General features: G+C 39.4%; 1 protein-coding gene across 2 annotated transcripts in view; it reads right to left on the bottom strand.

Moving 5' to 3' along the window:
- Window positions 1-1,467: 1,467 nt before the first annotated feature.
- PRKD3 (protein kinase D3) overlaps window positions 1,468-17,106 on the bottom strand; it is a 57,417-nt gene continuing 41,778 nt past the window's right edge. For both annotated transcript variants that reach the window (XM_039327019.1, XM_039327020.1), the window contains exons 13-19: window positions 16,561-16,633; window positions 8,236-8,342; window positions 7,752-7,913; window positions 6,238-6,336; window positions 5,580-5,847; window positions 3,653-3,738; window positions 1,468-2,689 (exon numbers count right to left, since the gene is read on the bottom strand). In XM_039327019.1, coding sequence (XP_039182953.1) covers window positions 2,516-2,689; window positions 3,653-3,738; window positions 5,580-5,847; window positions 6,238-6,336; window positions 7,752-7,913; window positions 8,236-8,342; window positions 16,561-16,633 — 969 coding nt within the window. In that variant the 3' untranslated portion in view covers window positions 1,468-2,515. The remainder of the gene's footprint in view (window positions 2,690-3,652; window positions 3,739-5,579; window positions 5,848-6,237; window positions 6,337-7,751; window positions 7,914-8,235; window positions 8,343-16,560; window positions 16,634-17,106) is intronic.

Genomic DNA, 17,106 nt, shown 5'->3' with positions numbered 1-17,106 from the left:
ATGCAGTAATTTAGGCATTCAAAGGAACAGTTTAAGAATGCTAGCTATGCAATTTTATTGTTGTAGAGTATGAGTAACAGCTATTATAGAATAGAAACATTCCAGTTATTTTTTCTTTGGCCCCAATATCATTTGTATTCTTGTTCTACTGCTATATAACATTGTTATCCTGAAAACAAAAGAATAACCTAAGAGGCGTAACATAAAATACAATACATTCTCTAAAAGTGACTTGCAGTTATTTAAATAATAGCTATTCAACTCTACATACTCACTTGGAAGTAAGTCCCATTGAACTCAGTGGGATATATTTCTAAGGAGACATATACAATAGCTCTGTTAATGAATTCCACTGGGAACATCTGTGATTCTCTTTGGGCATAAATTTATAAAAAGACGGGAAAACAAGTATATTCAGTTCTAGTAGAGATTAGGCTGTGATTTAGGCTTGTTCGGTCATTTTCAGTCTAAGAGAATACTTTCAACTATATATTCCATATCAACTTCCAGCATATCTAGAAGTACTTTTGAATATTTCCTTTCAATCACTGAAGTCAGCAAGACATATTTATCATCCCCCATCTCTGTAGTGGATATTTTTTCTGGCCCTGATTCTAACATCTAATATGGGAAAGGTAGCAGTTGGCAAATTATTAGTTCATTAACAAGAAAAGAAAAATAGGTTTTTCTAGATTCAATTCTGATTAAACACTTTACCTCTGTACATCTTTCTCAGTACAGTCCCTCACTTTTTCCATAGCTAGTTATTAAGTGATAAGGAATAGTCTATTAATAAAATACTATTTTTCATTCTGCATGAACTCATTCTGTCTGTTAGTATTGATGAGGATAAAAATGAATTATATATAATGGTTATAATCTTCTGCATTTTACTTTCCATCATCCTGAAAAAGGTTTGTCAATTATAAACTATCTGAAATTGGGATATTAGAAAAACGCTACAACTGAAAATAGGAGTGTTTGACTAACGGAAAAACCAATATAAAAATATTAAAAGGAAATATTCTTTTCATATTAAATAATTGCTTTATGTTCTGCTGAAGCGTTCTCATATTAGATACTTTAATTATCTATTTTTTTCTAGCACCTAATCTTTTAGAAAATTGCACTCAATGTGTCTAGAAACCTGCTAGAAGAGTGGAAAAGTAACAAAAGCATTTTTATTTTGGAGTGCCTAGGTCAATGGTGGTGAACCTATGGCACGGGTGCCAGAGGCGGCACTCAGAGCCCTCTCTGTGGGCACGTGCACCGTCGCCTCAGTTCTAGGCCTTCAGTTGGGTTTTACAAAACCTTTTCACTTTAGGCCTCCGCCACCGTGTACAAAAAAAAAGTTTCAATCAATCAGTCAATTTCAACTTCTCGCGGAAAAAAAAGATCTTGCAAAGTTGGAATTGATTGATTGAACTTTTTAGTCCCACCCAGTCTGCTGTTACCACCGCAGCCATGCCCACCCAATGGGCCACACCCAGCCAATAGGCCACACCCACCCGGCACCCAACGATGCATAAGTGAGTTTTGAGCTGCAGTTTGGGCACTCGGTCTCTAAAAGGTTCGCCATCACTGGCCTAGGTAATAAAATGGTCAATGAATCTTGCAACTTAAAAAAAAAACTATCCGCAGAGATGAGAACACATTGTCAGAACTTCAACTTAAGTTCCTGTTGCACTTGCAGTAACTTGTACAGTGTGTATTGTATTCAGGTACTATTACTGTTCTGCATTCCCATAGCTTAACAAACTGTCTTACTAAATTATATGCCTCTGTGTTCAGATCTTAAATGGTCTGAACAGCATTATTGGTTCCCATCATCTTTACATTTCCAAAGTATATGCAGTTCACTTACAAATAATCAGTTAAAGGGATTTTTTTTTTAATCAAGTGTTTTTGGGAGAGGCATGCAACAGATTTTCTTTCAACAGCATGAAACTGCTCAAAACACATTCAAAATATTCAAAATTACCTGTTTCCCATTCAAAACAATAATTTCGCACTTGAAAAGGATATTTGCAAAGTTTCATGAAGTTTTGTACTCAAGACATTTCAGAATGAAAAGTTTTGCATATTTCTAGTTTTTGGTCACGGCATATACGTTCATGGTTCTTTATAGCTTCCTTATAAATGTTATCTAAATAGCAGAAAATAATATCTTTGCCTAAATATTTACTAGAAAACATTAAAAATTATTACTGTGTAAATTACAAAAAAAAAAGAAAATTCCCATACATCAAGTCTCTGTGTACATAAGCTGTCAGTAACATCTCTGTGATGTACCAATAAGGCAATATTACAGAAATACTTCATGGCTTTTAACTCAGTGCTTGGATGATATTCATAATCATAGAAACTAGAGAGATAAAAATGGTTCCCAGATGTCCATCCACAAAGTGATGCAGGATCTTGCCTTCACAGTTTTAGAGACTGAATCATCTGAAGAGCCAAAAGCATCAATTGTTCCAAAGTATCAAAACTTGGTTAAAATGCTTTTTCCAATGAATCATGGATCTTCCTCCATATCATCTGGATTAGGAGCCATAATGAAATGTTTGGGATATACAAGATTGTGTTCATATGCATGTTCTTCCCAGCGAGCATCATCACTCTCATGGGTAATGTAACGTTCTCCAATGCGAGTTTCAAACTCCCGAAGATCAAGCCAAGTTTGATAATCCTGCAAAGAGAAAAAAAAATTAAATGGAAAATTTAACAATATTCAAAATACAGTACAAACTCACTTCCCGATGACCACATTGATGCATGAATTTGACAAAAATTTCCTTCAAAATAACTTTTTTTTCTTTAGAGTGTTATCTCCTATCAAACTACTAACCACATCCAATCCAACCTAGCTTTTTATATATATAATAGTTATGGTAGGGTAGACGATTCCATCTGCTTTGGCCTTTCTAAGCAAAAGAATATATTTAATAGAGAAATGATTCACCTTAAAAACAAAATGATGCATAATATCTTAAACCAGAAAGAAGATTGGATACCTGGTAAAACAGTTCAATAAAAAGAATGGAAGATATAAACTACCCTAGGAACATACATGGGATAAGTTAGGCGATGTTACAAATTTTACAGAACAGATTTGAATTAGTTTAAAGAAAAAGCTACACCAAGAAAAGGTGAGAATTAAGTAGCATTGCTTTATATTTTTAACCCATTACGTATCCAAGGCCGAAGAAACTGCCTTCCTTGTTGCTCCTGATGCAGCTAGCAGCTATCCTAAGCTCCTCTTCCCAAATTAAATTGTTGGTGAGGACAAATAACGGACATCCTCTGAGTCTGGGTATCATCTGGGTCCTCCAATAGAGTTGACCCACTAATTAAGTGGGGCTCTTTTTGTAAACCCAAAGTTACTATACATCCTGCTCTGGGGTCTTTCAGAGTGAGGAGGAGAACATTAATAATAAATATAAGAAAGAATCTAAGCCAATAGTAACACACAAATGCATGAGTATTATTGATAATTGAACACAACCTGTTAAAAAGACAGAATAACACATCCAAAAAATGAGACGGAAGATGACAGAAAGTTTGAATTGAGTAACACTCTTAAATATTTCCAAGGCTTCAGTTAATTCCAGACTTGTCAGATATGATTCATATTAGTATAGTATGTAACTACCTGTAACCAAGGATGACTAAGTGATTTGTCAACACTGTAACGTTTTCTCATCTTCACTTGAAGCAAATTATTTATTAAATCAGTAGCTGGGAAAGCAAATGAAAACGCAATCAGGGTAAATATTTCATCTCTTTCCATCATTCTCTCTATTCATTCCCCACACCCATCTCACCCTCATACACATACATTTACTCTGGAGAAAGAGTTAAAGCTCTTTTAGTGATATAAACGAATGACTGTGCTCAGTCATTCAGTCCCTAATCATTTCATGATGGAATACTATATTGAGCTCTACAATAACGACTATTCTTGAAAAGCATTTGGAAGCTATAGCTGGTGCAGAGTGTGGTGGTGTGGGTAGTTTTGGGGGGGGCCAAGAACACCACTACTCCATGAGCTTCATTGGTTACCAGTCTGCTTCTGGGAGCAATTCAAGGTGTTGGTGATCACTTTTAAAGCCCTTCATGGCATGAGGTTCGGATTAATTGAGGGACCATCTCACCTCACTGGGATTGGCCCATACTACTTGTGCCAGCAGAGGAGACATGCTGTGGGTCCTGTCAGCCCAAATATTCCAGCTGGCAGCCCAAATATTCCAGAGGGCCTTCCCTGCTGTTGCTCCTGCCTTCTGGAACATCTTGCTCCCCAATGTGAGGTTGGCCCCTATCTTTCAGTAAGGGCCTAAAGACGTGGCTTTGCCAACGAAAAAGGAGGCCAGGAGCTCTATTCTCAGCAGCAAAGGCTTTTCCTCAGGGCCTTTGCTGATGAAAACGGAGGCTGGGAGCGACGAGGGGAGACTGGAAGCTTTTCAGCACTGTAATCTTGTGGCTGAAGTCACATGAGATTCAAAGCTCCCAGTTTCAGCACCCAAAGTGTTTGCAAGCTGAGCAGACACTTTCCATCAGCTTGCAAACACTTTTGGCTCCAAAACTGGGAGCTTTTCAGTGCCGTGATCTCGTGCAGCAGAGAGGCTGGAGAGGACACACCTCGCTAGATCGTCACAAGGTAAGTGAGTCTGGCACAGCAGGATGGGGGGGGGAGGAATTGTGGGTAATATGAGGTATCTCAGTGGATCTGAAGAGGCCTTGGGTGGCCTGAAACAGATGGCTTGTTCCATCACTAGGCACCCCCCATGGCCTTCCCCACCCTGAGATATCGTGCACTTAACAACCTGTGCATTCGATTAGCGAATGTGTGGGCGAAAGCAGGGAGTGATGGAATTCAAGGTACACCATTTACTCCTATGAATCCTCAAATTACGAATGGAATGGGCAGGCTCCATTACATTCATAACTCAAGGACTACCTGTAAAGCCCCAAAGTCTGCCTGCACTGCCGCACTCCGCACCATTTGAAGCTTCTGAATGCTCTTCAAGGGTAGCCTTGAAAATAAATATATCTACTTAAGAAGCATTTTTTCACAGGGAGCAGACTACAGTATGGAGTTTCATCAGTAATTAAATCTCCTTCTCTTTCTATAGCTGGGAAAGCCCAGAATATGCTGCCTCATAAAAAAGAAAGCTTCAGTATTTTTAGGAAGTTCAAGAAAAATCCTATCAACTACAGTACACATCAGACTTTAACTCATTAATGGGCAGCTTACCATTTTAGAGTAAAAGCTTTTTTTCCTTTTGCTCAGTAACAGGAAAATGATTCCCAATGATTCCTGAATAGCAGTCACTCTCTCATCTAACTTACTGTCATGTCATTGTCGCATTCCAATTAAATGCTATAAACCAGGGGTGTCAAACTGCCGGCCCATGGGCCGGACACATCACGAGGAAACTGTGCCCATCCCATTGCTGACAATGGAGAAAAAGCTCCAATACATCGCATGATGTCACGTGATGTCGCAAGTTTGACATGTCTGCTATAGACTTTACGAATATACAGAAAATATGAAATATAAGTTTTCTGATGATATTTACCTTCACTAGATATTTCCTTCCAGGGATTTGGTGGATACATGAATGCTGCATTTTGGATCTGATCATTTATGTCTTCATCTTCATTAAATGGAAATGTGCCACTTAAGCTCACGTAGATGATGACACCCACAGACCACATATCCAGCGATCTATTGTAGCCTTTACTTCTAAGTACTTCTGGGGCAAGATAAGCTGGAGTTCCTACTACAGACCTCCTAAAGGACTTTTCCCCAATAATGCGTGCAAAACCAAAATCACACAGTTTTACCTGTAAAACAAATGCTCTTTACTTAAGTTACTATGCACTTAGCTTACAAACCAACTATCATGGCTGATTTATGGAGTGTTTAAAAACATGAAATATGGTCAATATAATTAGCAAAAATTGTAACAGTTTCTTTGTATTAGTATGCTTGATTAAGGCTTCTTTTTTTTTTCAAATTCTATTGGAAGATGAGCACATCAGTCCAGGAAAAATATATCTTCAATACTATAAAGTAACTTTTTCCCAAATCAAACATAGCTAAACTAGCTATAAATAATAATTTTGTCAATCACTAAAAATATTGGAAAGTTTAAGAAAAAAGGTTAAATGTTATTCTAGATTTCCTCTTCCACAACAGACAACTATACAAAGAATACTTATTTTCTTACCCACCTGAGGAAATGGTTCTGCTGATGCTAATAGTACATTTTCAGGCTTTAAATCACAGTGCACTATATTCTTGAAGTGTAAGTTCCTCAAAGCAACAAGTATCTTTAAAAAAAGGAAACAAATATTTTCAAAATCAGTTCTATACCAAAAACCCAACAAACATTACAAGTCCAGTAGATTATTCTTCAGTTCCATATTTGTCTAAAAACAAATGCATTCTTTTGTTGGAATAATTCCAGAATTCTACCATCAATTAAAAAAAAAAAGAATTGAGAAGATGGGTACTAAACCAGCTTCCCAAAGAGATAGCATCATTATTCAACTAGTTACATTTAGCTACTTCCAAATGTAACTAGCTGAATAACTTCTTCATAGTGGCATGACATCTCAATCTCTTACCATTCCTATTAAGTATACAATGAATACAATATTAGGATATTAATCCCCAATTAGGATTACCCATCACATACTTATTTTTCTTTGGAATAAAAGTAACATTGTTTCACACATATTTGTCTAATACAGCCTATGTGCATTTAATATTCAGCAAATGCTGAATAAAGGAAAGACATGCTTTTTAAATCAAGAATAACATTTGCTAAGTATAAGATTGTTATTTATGTAATGTTTTCCTCATATACACCAGAACTATTCTTATATTTACATACAGCCTTTTGAATTAAAGCCCTCTTGATTCAATTTAAAAGATAAACATTTTTAGTCTAAAGCAGGGGTAGGCAACCTTGGCTCTTTTATGACTCATGGACTTCAACTTCCAGAATTCCTGAGCCAGCATGGCTCAGCTTGGAAACCTCTCCCTTTTCCCTCAACATGGCTGGCTCAGGAATTCTGGGAGTTGAAGTCCATGAGTCATAAAAGAGCCAAGGTCGCCTACCCCTGGGCTAAAGCATATAAAGTGATTAAACAACCAACACAAAATATTGAAAACAGCAATGATATGATCGTAAAGTAAAACTTGGCATCGTTTTTTTTAAAAAAAACAGACAGGAGTAATCATATCTTTGAGGCCATTCAACATACGACCATAATTGAGTCCAAAATTTTTGTTGCTAAGTGAGACATTTGTTAACTGAATTTTTCCCTATTTTATGACCTTTTTTCCTGCAGTTGTTAAGTGAATCGCTGCAGTTGTGAAGTTAGTAACACAGTTGTTAAGTGAATCTGGCTTCCCCACTGACTTTGTTTGTCAGAAGATTGCAAAAGGGGATCACATGACCCCCAGACACTGTAGCAGACATAAATGTAAATCAGTTCCCAAGCATCTGAATTTTGTTCACATAACCCTGGGGATGCTGCAATGGTCATAAGTGTGAAAAATGGTCATAGGTCACTTTTTTCAGTGCTGTTGTAACTTCAAATGATCACTCAATGAACTGTTGTTAAGTCGAGGACTACCTGTACACCCATCATAGTTGGGCTTTCCTCAAAGACAGGCCACAATAAGGAAGACTCTCTCACTAGGAAAGCAAATATTCGACTGAAAACAAAAGACCCACCTGAGTGACCATGAACTTGGTGATTCTTTCTGGAAGCCGACTTTTCTCACTGGAAAGAATCATTTCTAACATATCGCCATGAAGTTTTTCCATCACAACAAAAACCCTTTCAGGAGTTTCAAACATACATTCCAGGTTTACAATCCCAGGGTGATGCAAATTCTAAGAAAAAGTACAGTACTGACTCAAAAATTATCAAATAAATAAACTCAGAAAGGATTCATTTTATATATATATATAGTATTCAGACAAAAGAAAACCATGCTATGCTTTACTATGTCAAAAGCACTCGGCAATTCTTTGTAATACTTAGGACAATGGTTCCTTTGATAAGCAGGTCAAAAGGCAATTTACCAGGAATAAAGAAATACACTCCCCAAAAAAGCCACCAAGAAATTACATCTCAACATAGACACTTATTATACACTCACAATTTCTAATTCAAAAAAACACACAGTGATGCAGTTTCACATCATTTTTGTACCTGCAAAATGGCCACTTCGTTGCGGAGCTGGCTTTCTTGTTTTGTAGGGAATCGCATTTTATCAATGACTTTAATTGCCACATCCCTTCCTGTCTTCCTATGTTTACCTGCACAAATACAAAGAGAAAAGAGAAAACAGAAGTCTCTCAGGTAGTCTTGCACAAAGAGGCAGTATCAATGATAACATGTGTTTAATGGATTTAACAGAATAACAATGTTGAAAGGGACCTTGGAGATCTTCTAATCCAACCCCCTTGCTCAAGCAGGAAACCCTATACCAGTTTGGATATAAAGAGGCCCTATAGTAAGATTGCTAGGTGGTGTACTATATGATTAAATACTTGTTTGAACGTGGTTAAAAGAATAGATAAAGCTTGGACATAAAGGGGCCCTATAGTAAGAGGGGTTAGATATATAAGTAGTGCAATACTTTTATCACATATGAAATGTAAAAATATTGAGATGATGTATTTCAATGAAAAGTTTGGATATTCAAAGGCAATGAATTTTGAGAAAATTATGACTGATAAGAATGGTTTCAATACTGAGGGGAAATTACGGTTAAATAAGAATTTTGAAAACAGGACATGTGACTTAATAAGGACTTCTATAAATACAATTGAAACATAAGCTGATTAGAAAAGATGTTATATGCTGATGTTATTGTTATACGTATAAATACTAGAAAAATGTTTATATCCAACTCTGTATGTATTGAAAGTATTAAGAATTGTATTTGTTTAATGTAGACAAAAGGAGAATATTACTGGAAGAAGAGAGGATCAAGGAAATATATTATCAACTAACATATTGATCAACTGTAGAAATTAATTATTATTGTTTTTAAATATATGAACCCATACAACACATTGTTCACTAAGCACTAAAGATTGTTATTGTAAAAAATTAATAAAATATATTTAAAAAAAGAAACTTAACAAATCTCTGGTAAAATTGTATTAAAAATGAATGAAAGACTTGAAATCATTGAACCAAAAAATATTCTTTTGATTCCAAATTTCAGCAGCACTATCCCAGGAATTCAGGAGCAGGAGGTACAAAAATAGAGCTAGACACACCCATGTGGCCTATACAGTGTCCATATAATGTAAAAACTCTTCCTGAACTTTCTGCTTCAGGCAGTTATTTCCATCACAAACTCTTACATATTCAAGTTGAGAAGGAGATATTTAAAATTTTCTCTTCGTCCATTAGAAGCCAAAATTTACACATTTTAGAAGATATGCTGATGTACTATTTTATAAATATGGATATATATCCCATTTAACAAATGTATTTTAGCTGTTAAATGGAAAGGCACTTTATTCATTTTCAAATGTACTTTTCATGTTGGTCTATGTGTAAGGACCCACCCCACTTTGCATCTTAAGAAGACAGAACTCTTGGAATAGTTCTTCCAACAGGAATCCTTTATTAAGAGAAAATGGTTGCAGGCATGCTAGACAGGACTTGGGGTCCAAGCTCTCCCATTCAAGGTTTTAAGGGGTTCCCCAGTAGTCCCACCCAATCAACCCCCCTTCCCAGTGATAGTTTCAAGTATCACAATTCCACCCCGTTTCTTCTTTCTTCCGTCTGGATGGAGACTTCAGATAACTACATGAAAGGCAAATACTCTTCTTTGTTAATGCTAATGTTCTCTGGTGTTAACGCTTTGAGGTTACAATAGGTTACAATAAACACACATTCAGCATTCAGCTCTTTGAAGTCTACTGAAGGAAGTGAGGGCCATAAAGCCCCTTTGTTCTCCCCCTTCTCTCCCTCTTATGGCAGAATCCAAAGAAGGCAGAATTGGGAGTTTCTATATTTGATAATTAAAAATGAAATATGATTGGATTCTGACATCCGGCCCCTCTTAAAAATAAGAGAGATCCACCTGAAAGAAAACACAAGTATAAAATTTAGTTAGGCTTGTTAGGATACTCTGTGTGAAACTTCTTCAATAGCTTTGGGGCTCTGACGTGACGTTTATGGACCCACTCATTTTGTGAGGCAGGGAGGTGTTTCCAGGCAACTAGGTACTGAGTTGTTCCATGATATCTCCTAGAGTCAAGGATCTCTTTTATTTCGAAGTGTTGTTCCCCCTCCACCATGATTGGAGGTGGTGGGGGGGGGGATTTTTGGCCGTAGAGGTGACTGATGCAAGCTGCAATGAAAAACTGGGTGTATTTGCCTGAGGTTTTTGGGTAATTCTAATTCTACTGTTACTGGATTTATGATCCTTTTAATTGGAAAAGGTCCTATATATTTTGGTCCAAGTTTTTTACAGGGCTGTAGGGACTTTAGGTATTTTGTAGATAAGTACACCATTTCTCCTATAATGAATGGTGTAGGCTCAACCCTTTTTTTATCGGCTTGTGCTTTGTATGCCCGCCTAGCTTCATCTAGTGATTTTCTGACTATTGGCCAGGTGTTTTGTAGGTTTTCCATCCATTCTTTCAGTGAAGGGATCGTTGGTTCTTTTGGGGTTAACTCTGGCATAGGGTTGAAACTTTGGCCGTTGGCTATTTGAAAAGGAGTGTAGCCTGTGCTGGAGTGGACTGCATTATTGTAGGCAACTTCTGCAAAAGGAAGTAAGTCCGTCCAATCACTCTGTTGGAAATTTAAAAAACATCTCAAATATTGCTCAAGTACCGACTGGCACCGTTCCGCTTGTCCATCTCCTTGAGGGTGGTGGCTAGATGTCAATCCCTGAGTGGTCCCTAAGAGGGATAAAAATTCCTTCCAAAATGCAGACGTAAATTGCACTCCCCTATCAGAGATGATGCGTTGGGGTGCCCCGTGCAATCTGTAAATGTGCTGGATGAAAAGTTTTGCTAAGGCCTTTGCAGTGGGAATTTTTTGGCAAGGGATAAAGTGCACCTGTTTGGAAAATAGGTCCGTGACTGTCCAGATAACAGTATTCCCATTGCTTTCAGGCAATTCCACTATAAAATCCATGGCTATTTCCCTCCAGGGGGCTGAGGGACTTGCCACTGGTTGTAACAGCCCTGGCGATTTCCCTTGCAACCTCTTTGCTGATGCACAGGTTGGGCAGCTGGCAACATAACTTCTATGTCCTTTTTTATTGATGGCCACCAAAATTGCCGTTTAATTAAGTGTAAAGTTTTTACAAATCCAAAATGCCCTGCTGATTTTGTGTCATGGCAAAGTTGCATGAAAGTTAGTCTTTGAGTTGTTGGTATATATAACTTTTCCCCTACCCAAGGCAATCCGTCTCTCATTGTGCACACATGTTTGTTTTTCTGGAACCAATCATCTGTTTCCAAACTTTTTCTGAATTCAATTCCAGTTTGGCTGTCCAGTTGTGGTTTTAATTTGGCTTGGGTTCTTGTGGTTACTGGTGCTGCCAGTTGTGACTCTGCCATTATTGGTCTAGAGTCTGTGGTTCGTGCGCTGTTATATTGGGGCATGCGAGATAGTGCATCTGCCAGGAAGTTCTTTCTTCCTGGTAAATGTTTGAGCTTAAATTGGAATTGGTGAAAATGCTGGGACCAGCGGGCTTGTTTGGGATTGAGTTTCCTGGAAGTTTTCAGGGCTTCTAAATTTTTGTGATCAGTCCACACCTGGAAGGGGATTTTGTTGCCTTCCAGGAACTGTCGCCACGTGAGTAATGCCCAACGTATCCCATAAGCCTCCTTCTCCCATACGGGCCAGCGCTGTTCTGTTTCCGTGAGTTTCTTGGATGTATATGCACAGGGTTGCAATACTGCATCATCATTTTCTTGTAATAGCACAGCCCCCACTGCCACATCACTTGCATCTGCCTGTATTATGAAGGGCTTGTCCATGTCTGGGTGCCTTAGTACTGGTTCGGCAGAAAAAAGTCTCTTTAGTCTCTCAAACGCTGCTTGGCACTCCATTGTCCATGTTAGTGGCTGGCTAGGTTTTACTGAGGATGTTCCCTTCGTTTTTAGTAAGTTAGTGAGGGGCAAGGCTATCTGTGCAAATGAGGGGATGAATTGGCGGTAAAAATTTGCAAAGCCCAGGAAACTTTGTAGTTGCTTTCTTGTGCGGGGTGGTGCCCATTCTAATACTGCTCTGACCTTCTCTGGGTCCATTTCAATGCCCTGTGGGGATATGCGATAGCCTAGGTAGTCTATCCTTTCCTGGTGGAATTCGCATTTTGAGAGTTTGGCATATAGGTGAGCGGCTCGCAGCTTCTTTAAAACCGCTCTGACAAGTTTGACGTGTTCTTCTTTTGTTTCGGTAAAGATAAGAATGTCGTCCAAGTAAACAAGGACCCCCTTAAACAGGTGCTCCCTTAGAACGTCATTGATTAATTGCATAAAGACTGCAGGGCCCCCTTGTAATCCAAATGGCAAGACTTTGAATTGATAGCACCCCATGGGGCAGTTAAATGCAGTCTTCCATTCGTCCCCTTCCTTGATTCTCACGCGATAGTAAGCTTCCCTTAAGTCTAGTTTAGAAAAAATTTTCCCTTTCGATAGGTGTGACAGCATGTCTTTCATGAGGGGCAGCGGGTATAGGTTGCTTTCACTGATTGTGTTCAGGGCCCTATAATCCACGCATAAACGTAAAGAGCCATCCTTCTTCTCTCTAAAAAGGACCGGGGCAGCCACTTTAGGCTTAGCTGGTTCAATGAAACCTCTCTCCAGGTTTTTTTTTATAAATCTTTCCATTTCCTCCTTCTCCTTTGGGCTCATGGAGTATAATCTGGGTTTCGGGAGTTTTGCCCCAGGCTTGAATTCAATGGTACAGTCTGTGGGTCGGTGGGGGGGAAGCTCATTCGCCCTCTCCTCACTGAAGACTTCAGCAAGGTCCCTATATTCCTCTGGTATTTCTGTTAATCTTTTTTCCTCTCCTATGGATGCTTTTTCTATTCTTGATTCTGGTAGCCTCTCTTGGGGTTTTAAGTCCATAGGGTCCCCCTTCGGGAATTTGATTTCTGTCGTCCTCCAATTTACCCAGGGGTTCCATTTTTTCAACCATTCCATCCCTAGAATCATTGGGCATTCCATACCTGGGGTCACCACAAACGTTAAGTCCTCTTCATGGTTGCCCAGGGAGAGGTGTATTGGCAGAGTGGCTAGGGTAGCTGGCACCCCCCCTGCTATGGATCCATCTAGCTGGCCAAATGAGATTGGTTGTTCCAGTCTCCTGGATGGGATGCCCAGATTCCCCACTAGTGTTGGGCTAATGAGGCAGCGGGTGCAGCCAGAGTCTATTAAGGCTTTCACCTTCACAGCTTCGGGCATGGGGGGGATTAATATAGTCACTGTTTTGAAGATGGGTGTGATGCGTCCACTTACCAGGGGTTCGCCTTCCGAGCTGTCATCTGAGGCATCCACCGTCCCTGTGGTGTAGGCTGGAGTTCTTTCCCCTTGGTGAGCAGAGGTGGGGGTTTCTGCAATTTCCATCATTTTCATGGCTGTTTCTTTTGGCTTAGCTGAATACCCTCTGGGTTTGTTGATTGGGGATCTGTCTGGGTTGTGCTGGGGGGCCTTTGAGCGGCATTCTACAGCTCGATGCCCTTCTCTTCCGCACTTGAAACACCCCATCTGCTTCTTGGCTGTATCCGATGATTTCACCGGTTGGTGTGTCAGCTCAGGCGGGGGGCGGCTCCATTGTTTTCCTCGGCGATGCCTCTTCAATATGTCGATCTCTGCTTCCTCTGCCAAGACGTACCATTCCTCAAGTCGATGTGGGTCTCCTCGGGGCAGGCAAGCATCATATAGATCATAGTTTAGTCCGTCTTTGAAACGGCCAAGGAGGATGTCTTCTGGCCAATTCAGTTTGCTGGCAATGGCTCGGAATTCTTGTGTATACTCAGCCACTGGGCGTTTGCCCTGCCTCATCGTTGTTATTCTTTCACGGGCTTTGCGATCAGCCAGGGGGTCTTCAAATCGTCTTCTCAAAGAGGACATGAAACGGTTGAAGTTACTGAGTTCTGGGGCATTGGAGTCATGCAGGTTCACCACCCAATCTGCAGCTGGTCCATCCAGGGCAGATTGCACGATCCGGATGCGGGCTTTGTCGCTGGGGATGTCCTGCCCATATTCCTCCATGTAGCTGAGGACTTGGGTTAGGAAAAACCCCAAGCGTGTTGGCTCCCCTTTGAATTTCACCTCCAACGGTGGACGTCTTGGAATGGATCGGTGCCTCCATTGTGGGTGGTAGTGTCTTCCGTCCAGATTTCCATCTTGGGTCCGGTAGGGGGTGGGAGCTCCTGGATCAGTAAATGTCCCTGGGGTTGCAGGTTCCACGTCCCCCTCGGTGTCTCTCCCTTTGTGGCTCCAGGAACTGGGGCGGGCGTAGGGCTCAGGAATCTCCTCTCCTAGGGAGCTGAGAGTTCTCTTCATCAGGTCAATAGCTCTCTCTAGGATCCAGTCTGAGTACGGCATACAGCTTCCTCCCTCTTCACTTGCGTGCAGGGATTTCTCCATCTCCTGCTTCCATTCTGGTTGCTTGGTCCCCCGTCTCAGGGTCACTTTTCTTGATTCCTTTCCCCACTCGCTTTTCTTTCCAACGCCCATCGACCAGTGAGGCTTGTGGTCCTGTGTCTCCACCACTTCTTCTTCTGAGAAATCTGGCCTCTCGGATCCCAACGTCTGGCAAGGTTCCAACTGGGTCAGCGGCTCTCTTTCCAGGGAGTTTTCTCCCTCTCTTGCTTCGTTGTCTGACATGGTAAATTTTTGCAAAATCCCCCGGCAAGGGTCTACCTTCCAGGTGGATTAATTTTGCAAGTCCTGTCTAATGTAAGGACCCACCCCACTTTGCATCTTAAGAAGACAGAACTCTTGGAATAGTTCTTCCAACAGGAATCCTTTATTAAGAGAAAATGGTTGCAGGCATGCTAGACAGGACTTGGGGTCCAAGCTCTCCCATTCAAGGTTTTAAGGGGTTCCCCAGTAGTCCCACCCAATCAACCCCCCTTCCCAGTGATAGTTTCAAGTATCACAATTCCACCCCGTTTCTTCTTTCTTCCGTCTGGATGGAGACTTCAGATAACTACATGAAAGGCAAATACTCTTCTTTGTTAATGCTAATGTTCTCTGGTGTTAACGCTTTGAGGTTACAATAGGTTACAATAAACACACATTCAGCATTCAGCTCTTTGAAGTCTACTGAAGGAAGTGAGGGCCATAAAGCCCCTTTGTTCTCCCCCTTCTCTCCCTCTTATGGCAGAATCCAAAGAAGGCAGAATTGGGAGTTTCTATATTTGATAATTAAAAATGAAATATGATTGGATTCTGACACTATGTTTTCAAGAACTGCTTTATATACAATTCTACAGAATATTGGGATCTATGAACAAAGAAAAGCCTGTTATAATGTTATAACACTTAATGATTCTATTTAAAGAGTATACAGAATATTCACATATTCACAATAGGCGCAGAGAATATTAAGCAAAGTGATATCAAGTTGCTTGCACTGCTACTATTTTAGAGTCCTAGACCTCATCTGGAGTTCCTTATTCAGTACTGCTGGATCTATAACAAGCTAGCGCAGGGGTGTCAAACTCGCAATATCACATGACGTGTTGCGATGTATCGTGACTTTTTTTTCCATTGCCGGCAATGGGATGGGTGCAGTTTCAACATGACGCATCCAGCCCGCGGGCTGGTAGTTTGACACCCCTGAGCTAAGGTATACAAGCTATGAAAGACAATTGAAAAAAGAAACAGTAGCTGCCTTAAATATGTTAATGTAGATGAGAGATACTTTTTTCACTCCAGTAAAAGGCAACTATAGAAGACACTGCTAATTACATGGAAATAAAAATCATTAGCAGATATATATTTCTAAGAACAAAAGTAGCACTTCTGATTAGCAGAGCTGCCAAAGAATCAGGTTACTAAATTTATAAAAAAAAAATAAACCTGTCTTATGCAGCAGAAATGAGTTATAATATGGAATTTGCTAAAAAGAAACCATGAAAAGACATCAGGTTAAAGAAACTGTTTTATATCATGTCAGCTCACTGCCCAAATAGTTTGTGAAATATACAGCTGCCTGGTTCAACCTGTGATTCTCAGAAGTGTTAAAACTACACTTCCCAATTTTAGGAAATATTATCTTAATGATCTTAAAAGTTCCAGATTGGAAAAAAAAAATAGCCTAAAGTCACTGGCAGAAGTTCTCCAGCATTTTCCCATCATTTTTTTAGACAGTTGGAATTGAACCTCTATCTCTCCTATATATCACACATCATTAATCTAGCACCATTAGCACATTTTTTCTATAACAGTATATTTCCCTTAATAAGGAGCAAATCTGTTTTATATATAAACCCTACAGACAAAATATTTCACACATGCTATAATATTTATTCACACTTACCTCCGTACACAATTCCAAACTGACCAGAACCAAGGACCTCATCAGCAAAGATCTGATACACTGAACTTATATCCTATGAAAAAGGATATAGACAGAAGAAAGGAAACATTAGGTTCACTCACTTGATAAAATGACTCCATAGCAGAAATTGGAATGTCAACTATATGTCACACAACTAAAAGAGAGAAGAGCTATGACACAGGTTCTGAAGATGAATTATATTAAAAAAAAAAACCTGTTCAAACATGCAAGAACATATTGCTTTTGATATCTGAAGTTTGAACATTTGTATATTTAATCCAATTCATGAAAATTGCACTTGAGGAAATGTACCATTTACAAGATTTCCCATGATATGTTTTTTGTTATTAAAAATGCATAACAGACTTAATCTTTTTTTTAATAAACTGCATGTTAGTTTATTTAAAAAAAGAAAACAAAATTGCTCCTTTACATTTCCAACATCCTTGATTTCTATATAAAATATCCATCAAGGAGCAATTAATACTGAACAATTAGTAGAACATATTTTGTTTATATTTTGTT

The sequence above is a fragment of the Crotalus tigris genome, unplaced genomic scaffold, assembly GCF_016545835.1.
Source record: "Crotalus tigris isolate CLP2741 ecotype Arizona unplaced genomic scaffold, ASM1654583v1 scf7180000024349.2157984, whole genome shotgun sequence".
NCBI lineage: Eukaryota > Metazoa > Chordata > Lepidosauria > Squamata > Viperidae > Crotalus > Crotalus tigris.
The sequence above is the reverse complement of the archived record's forward strand: the minus strand, read 5'-3'. Positions and strand labels throughout refer to the sequence as shown.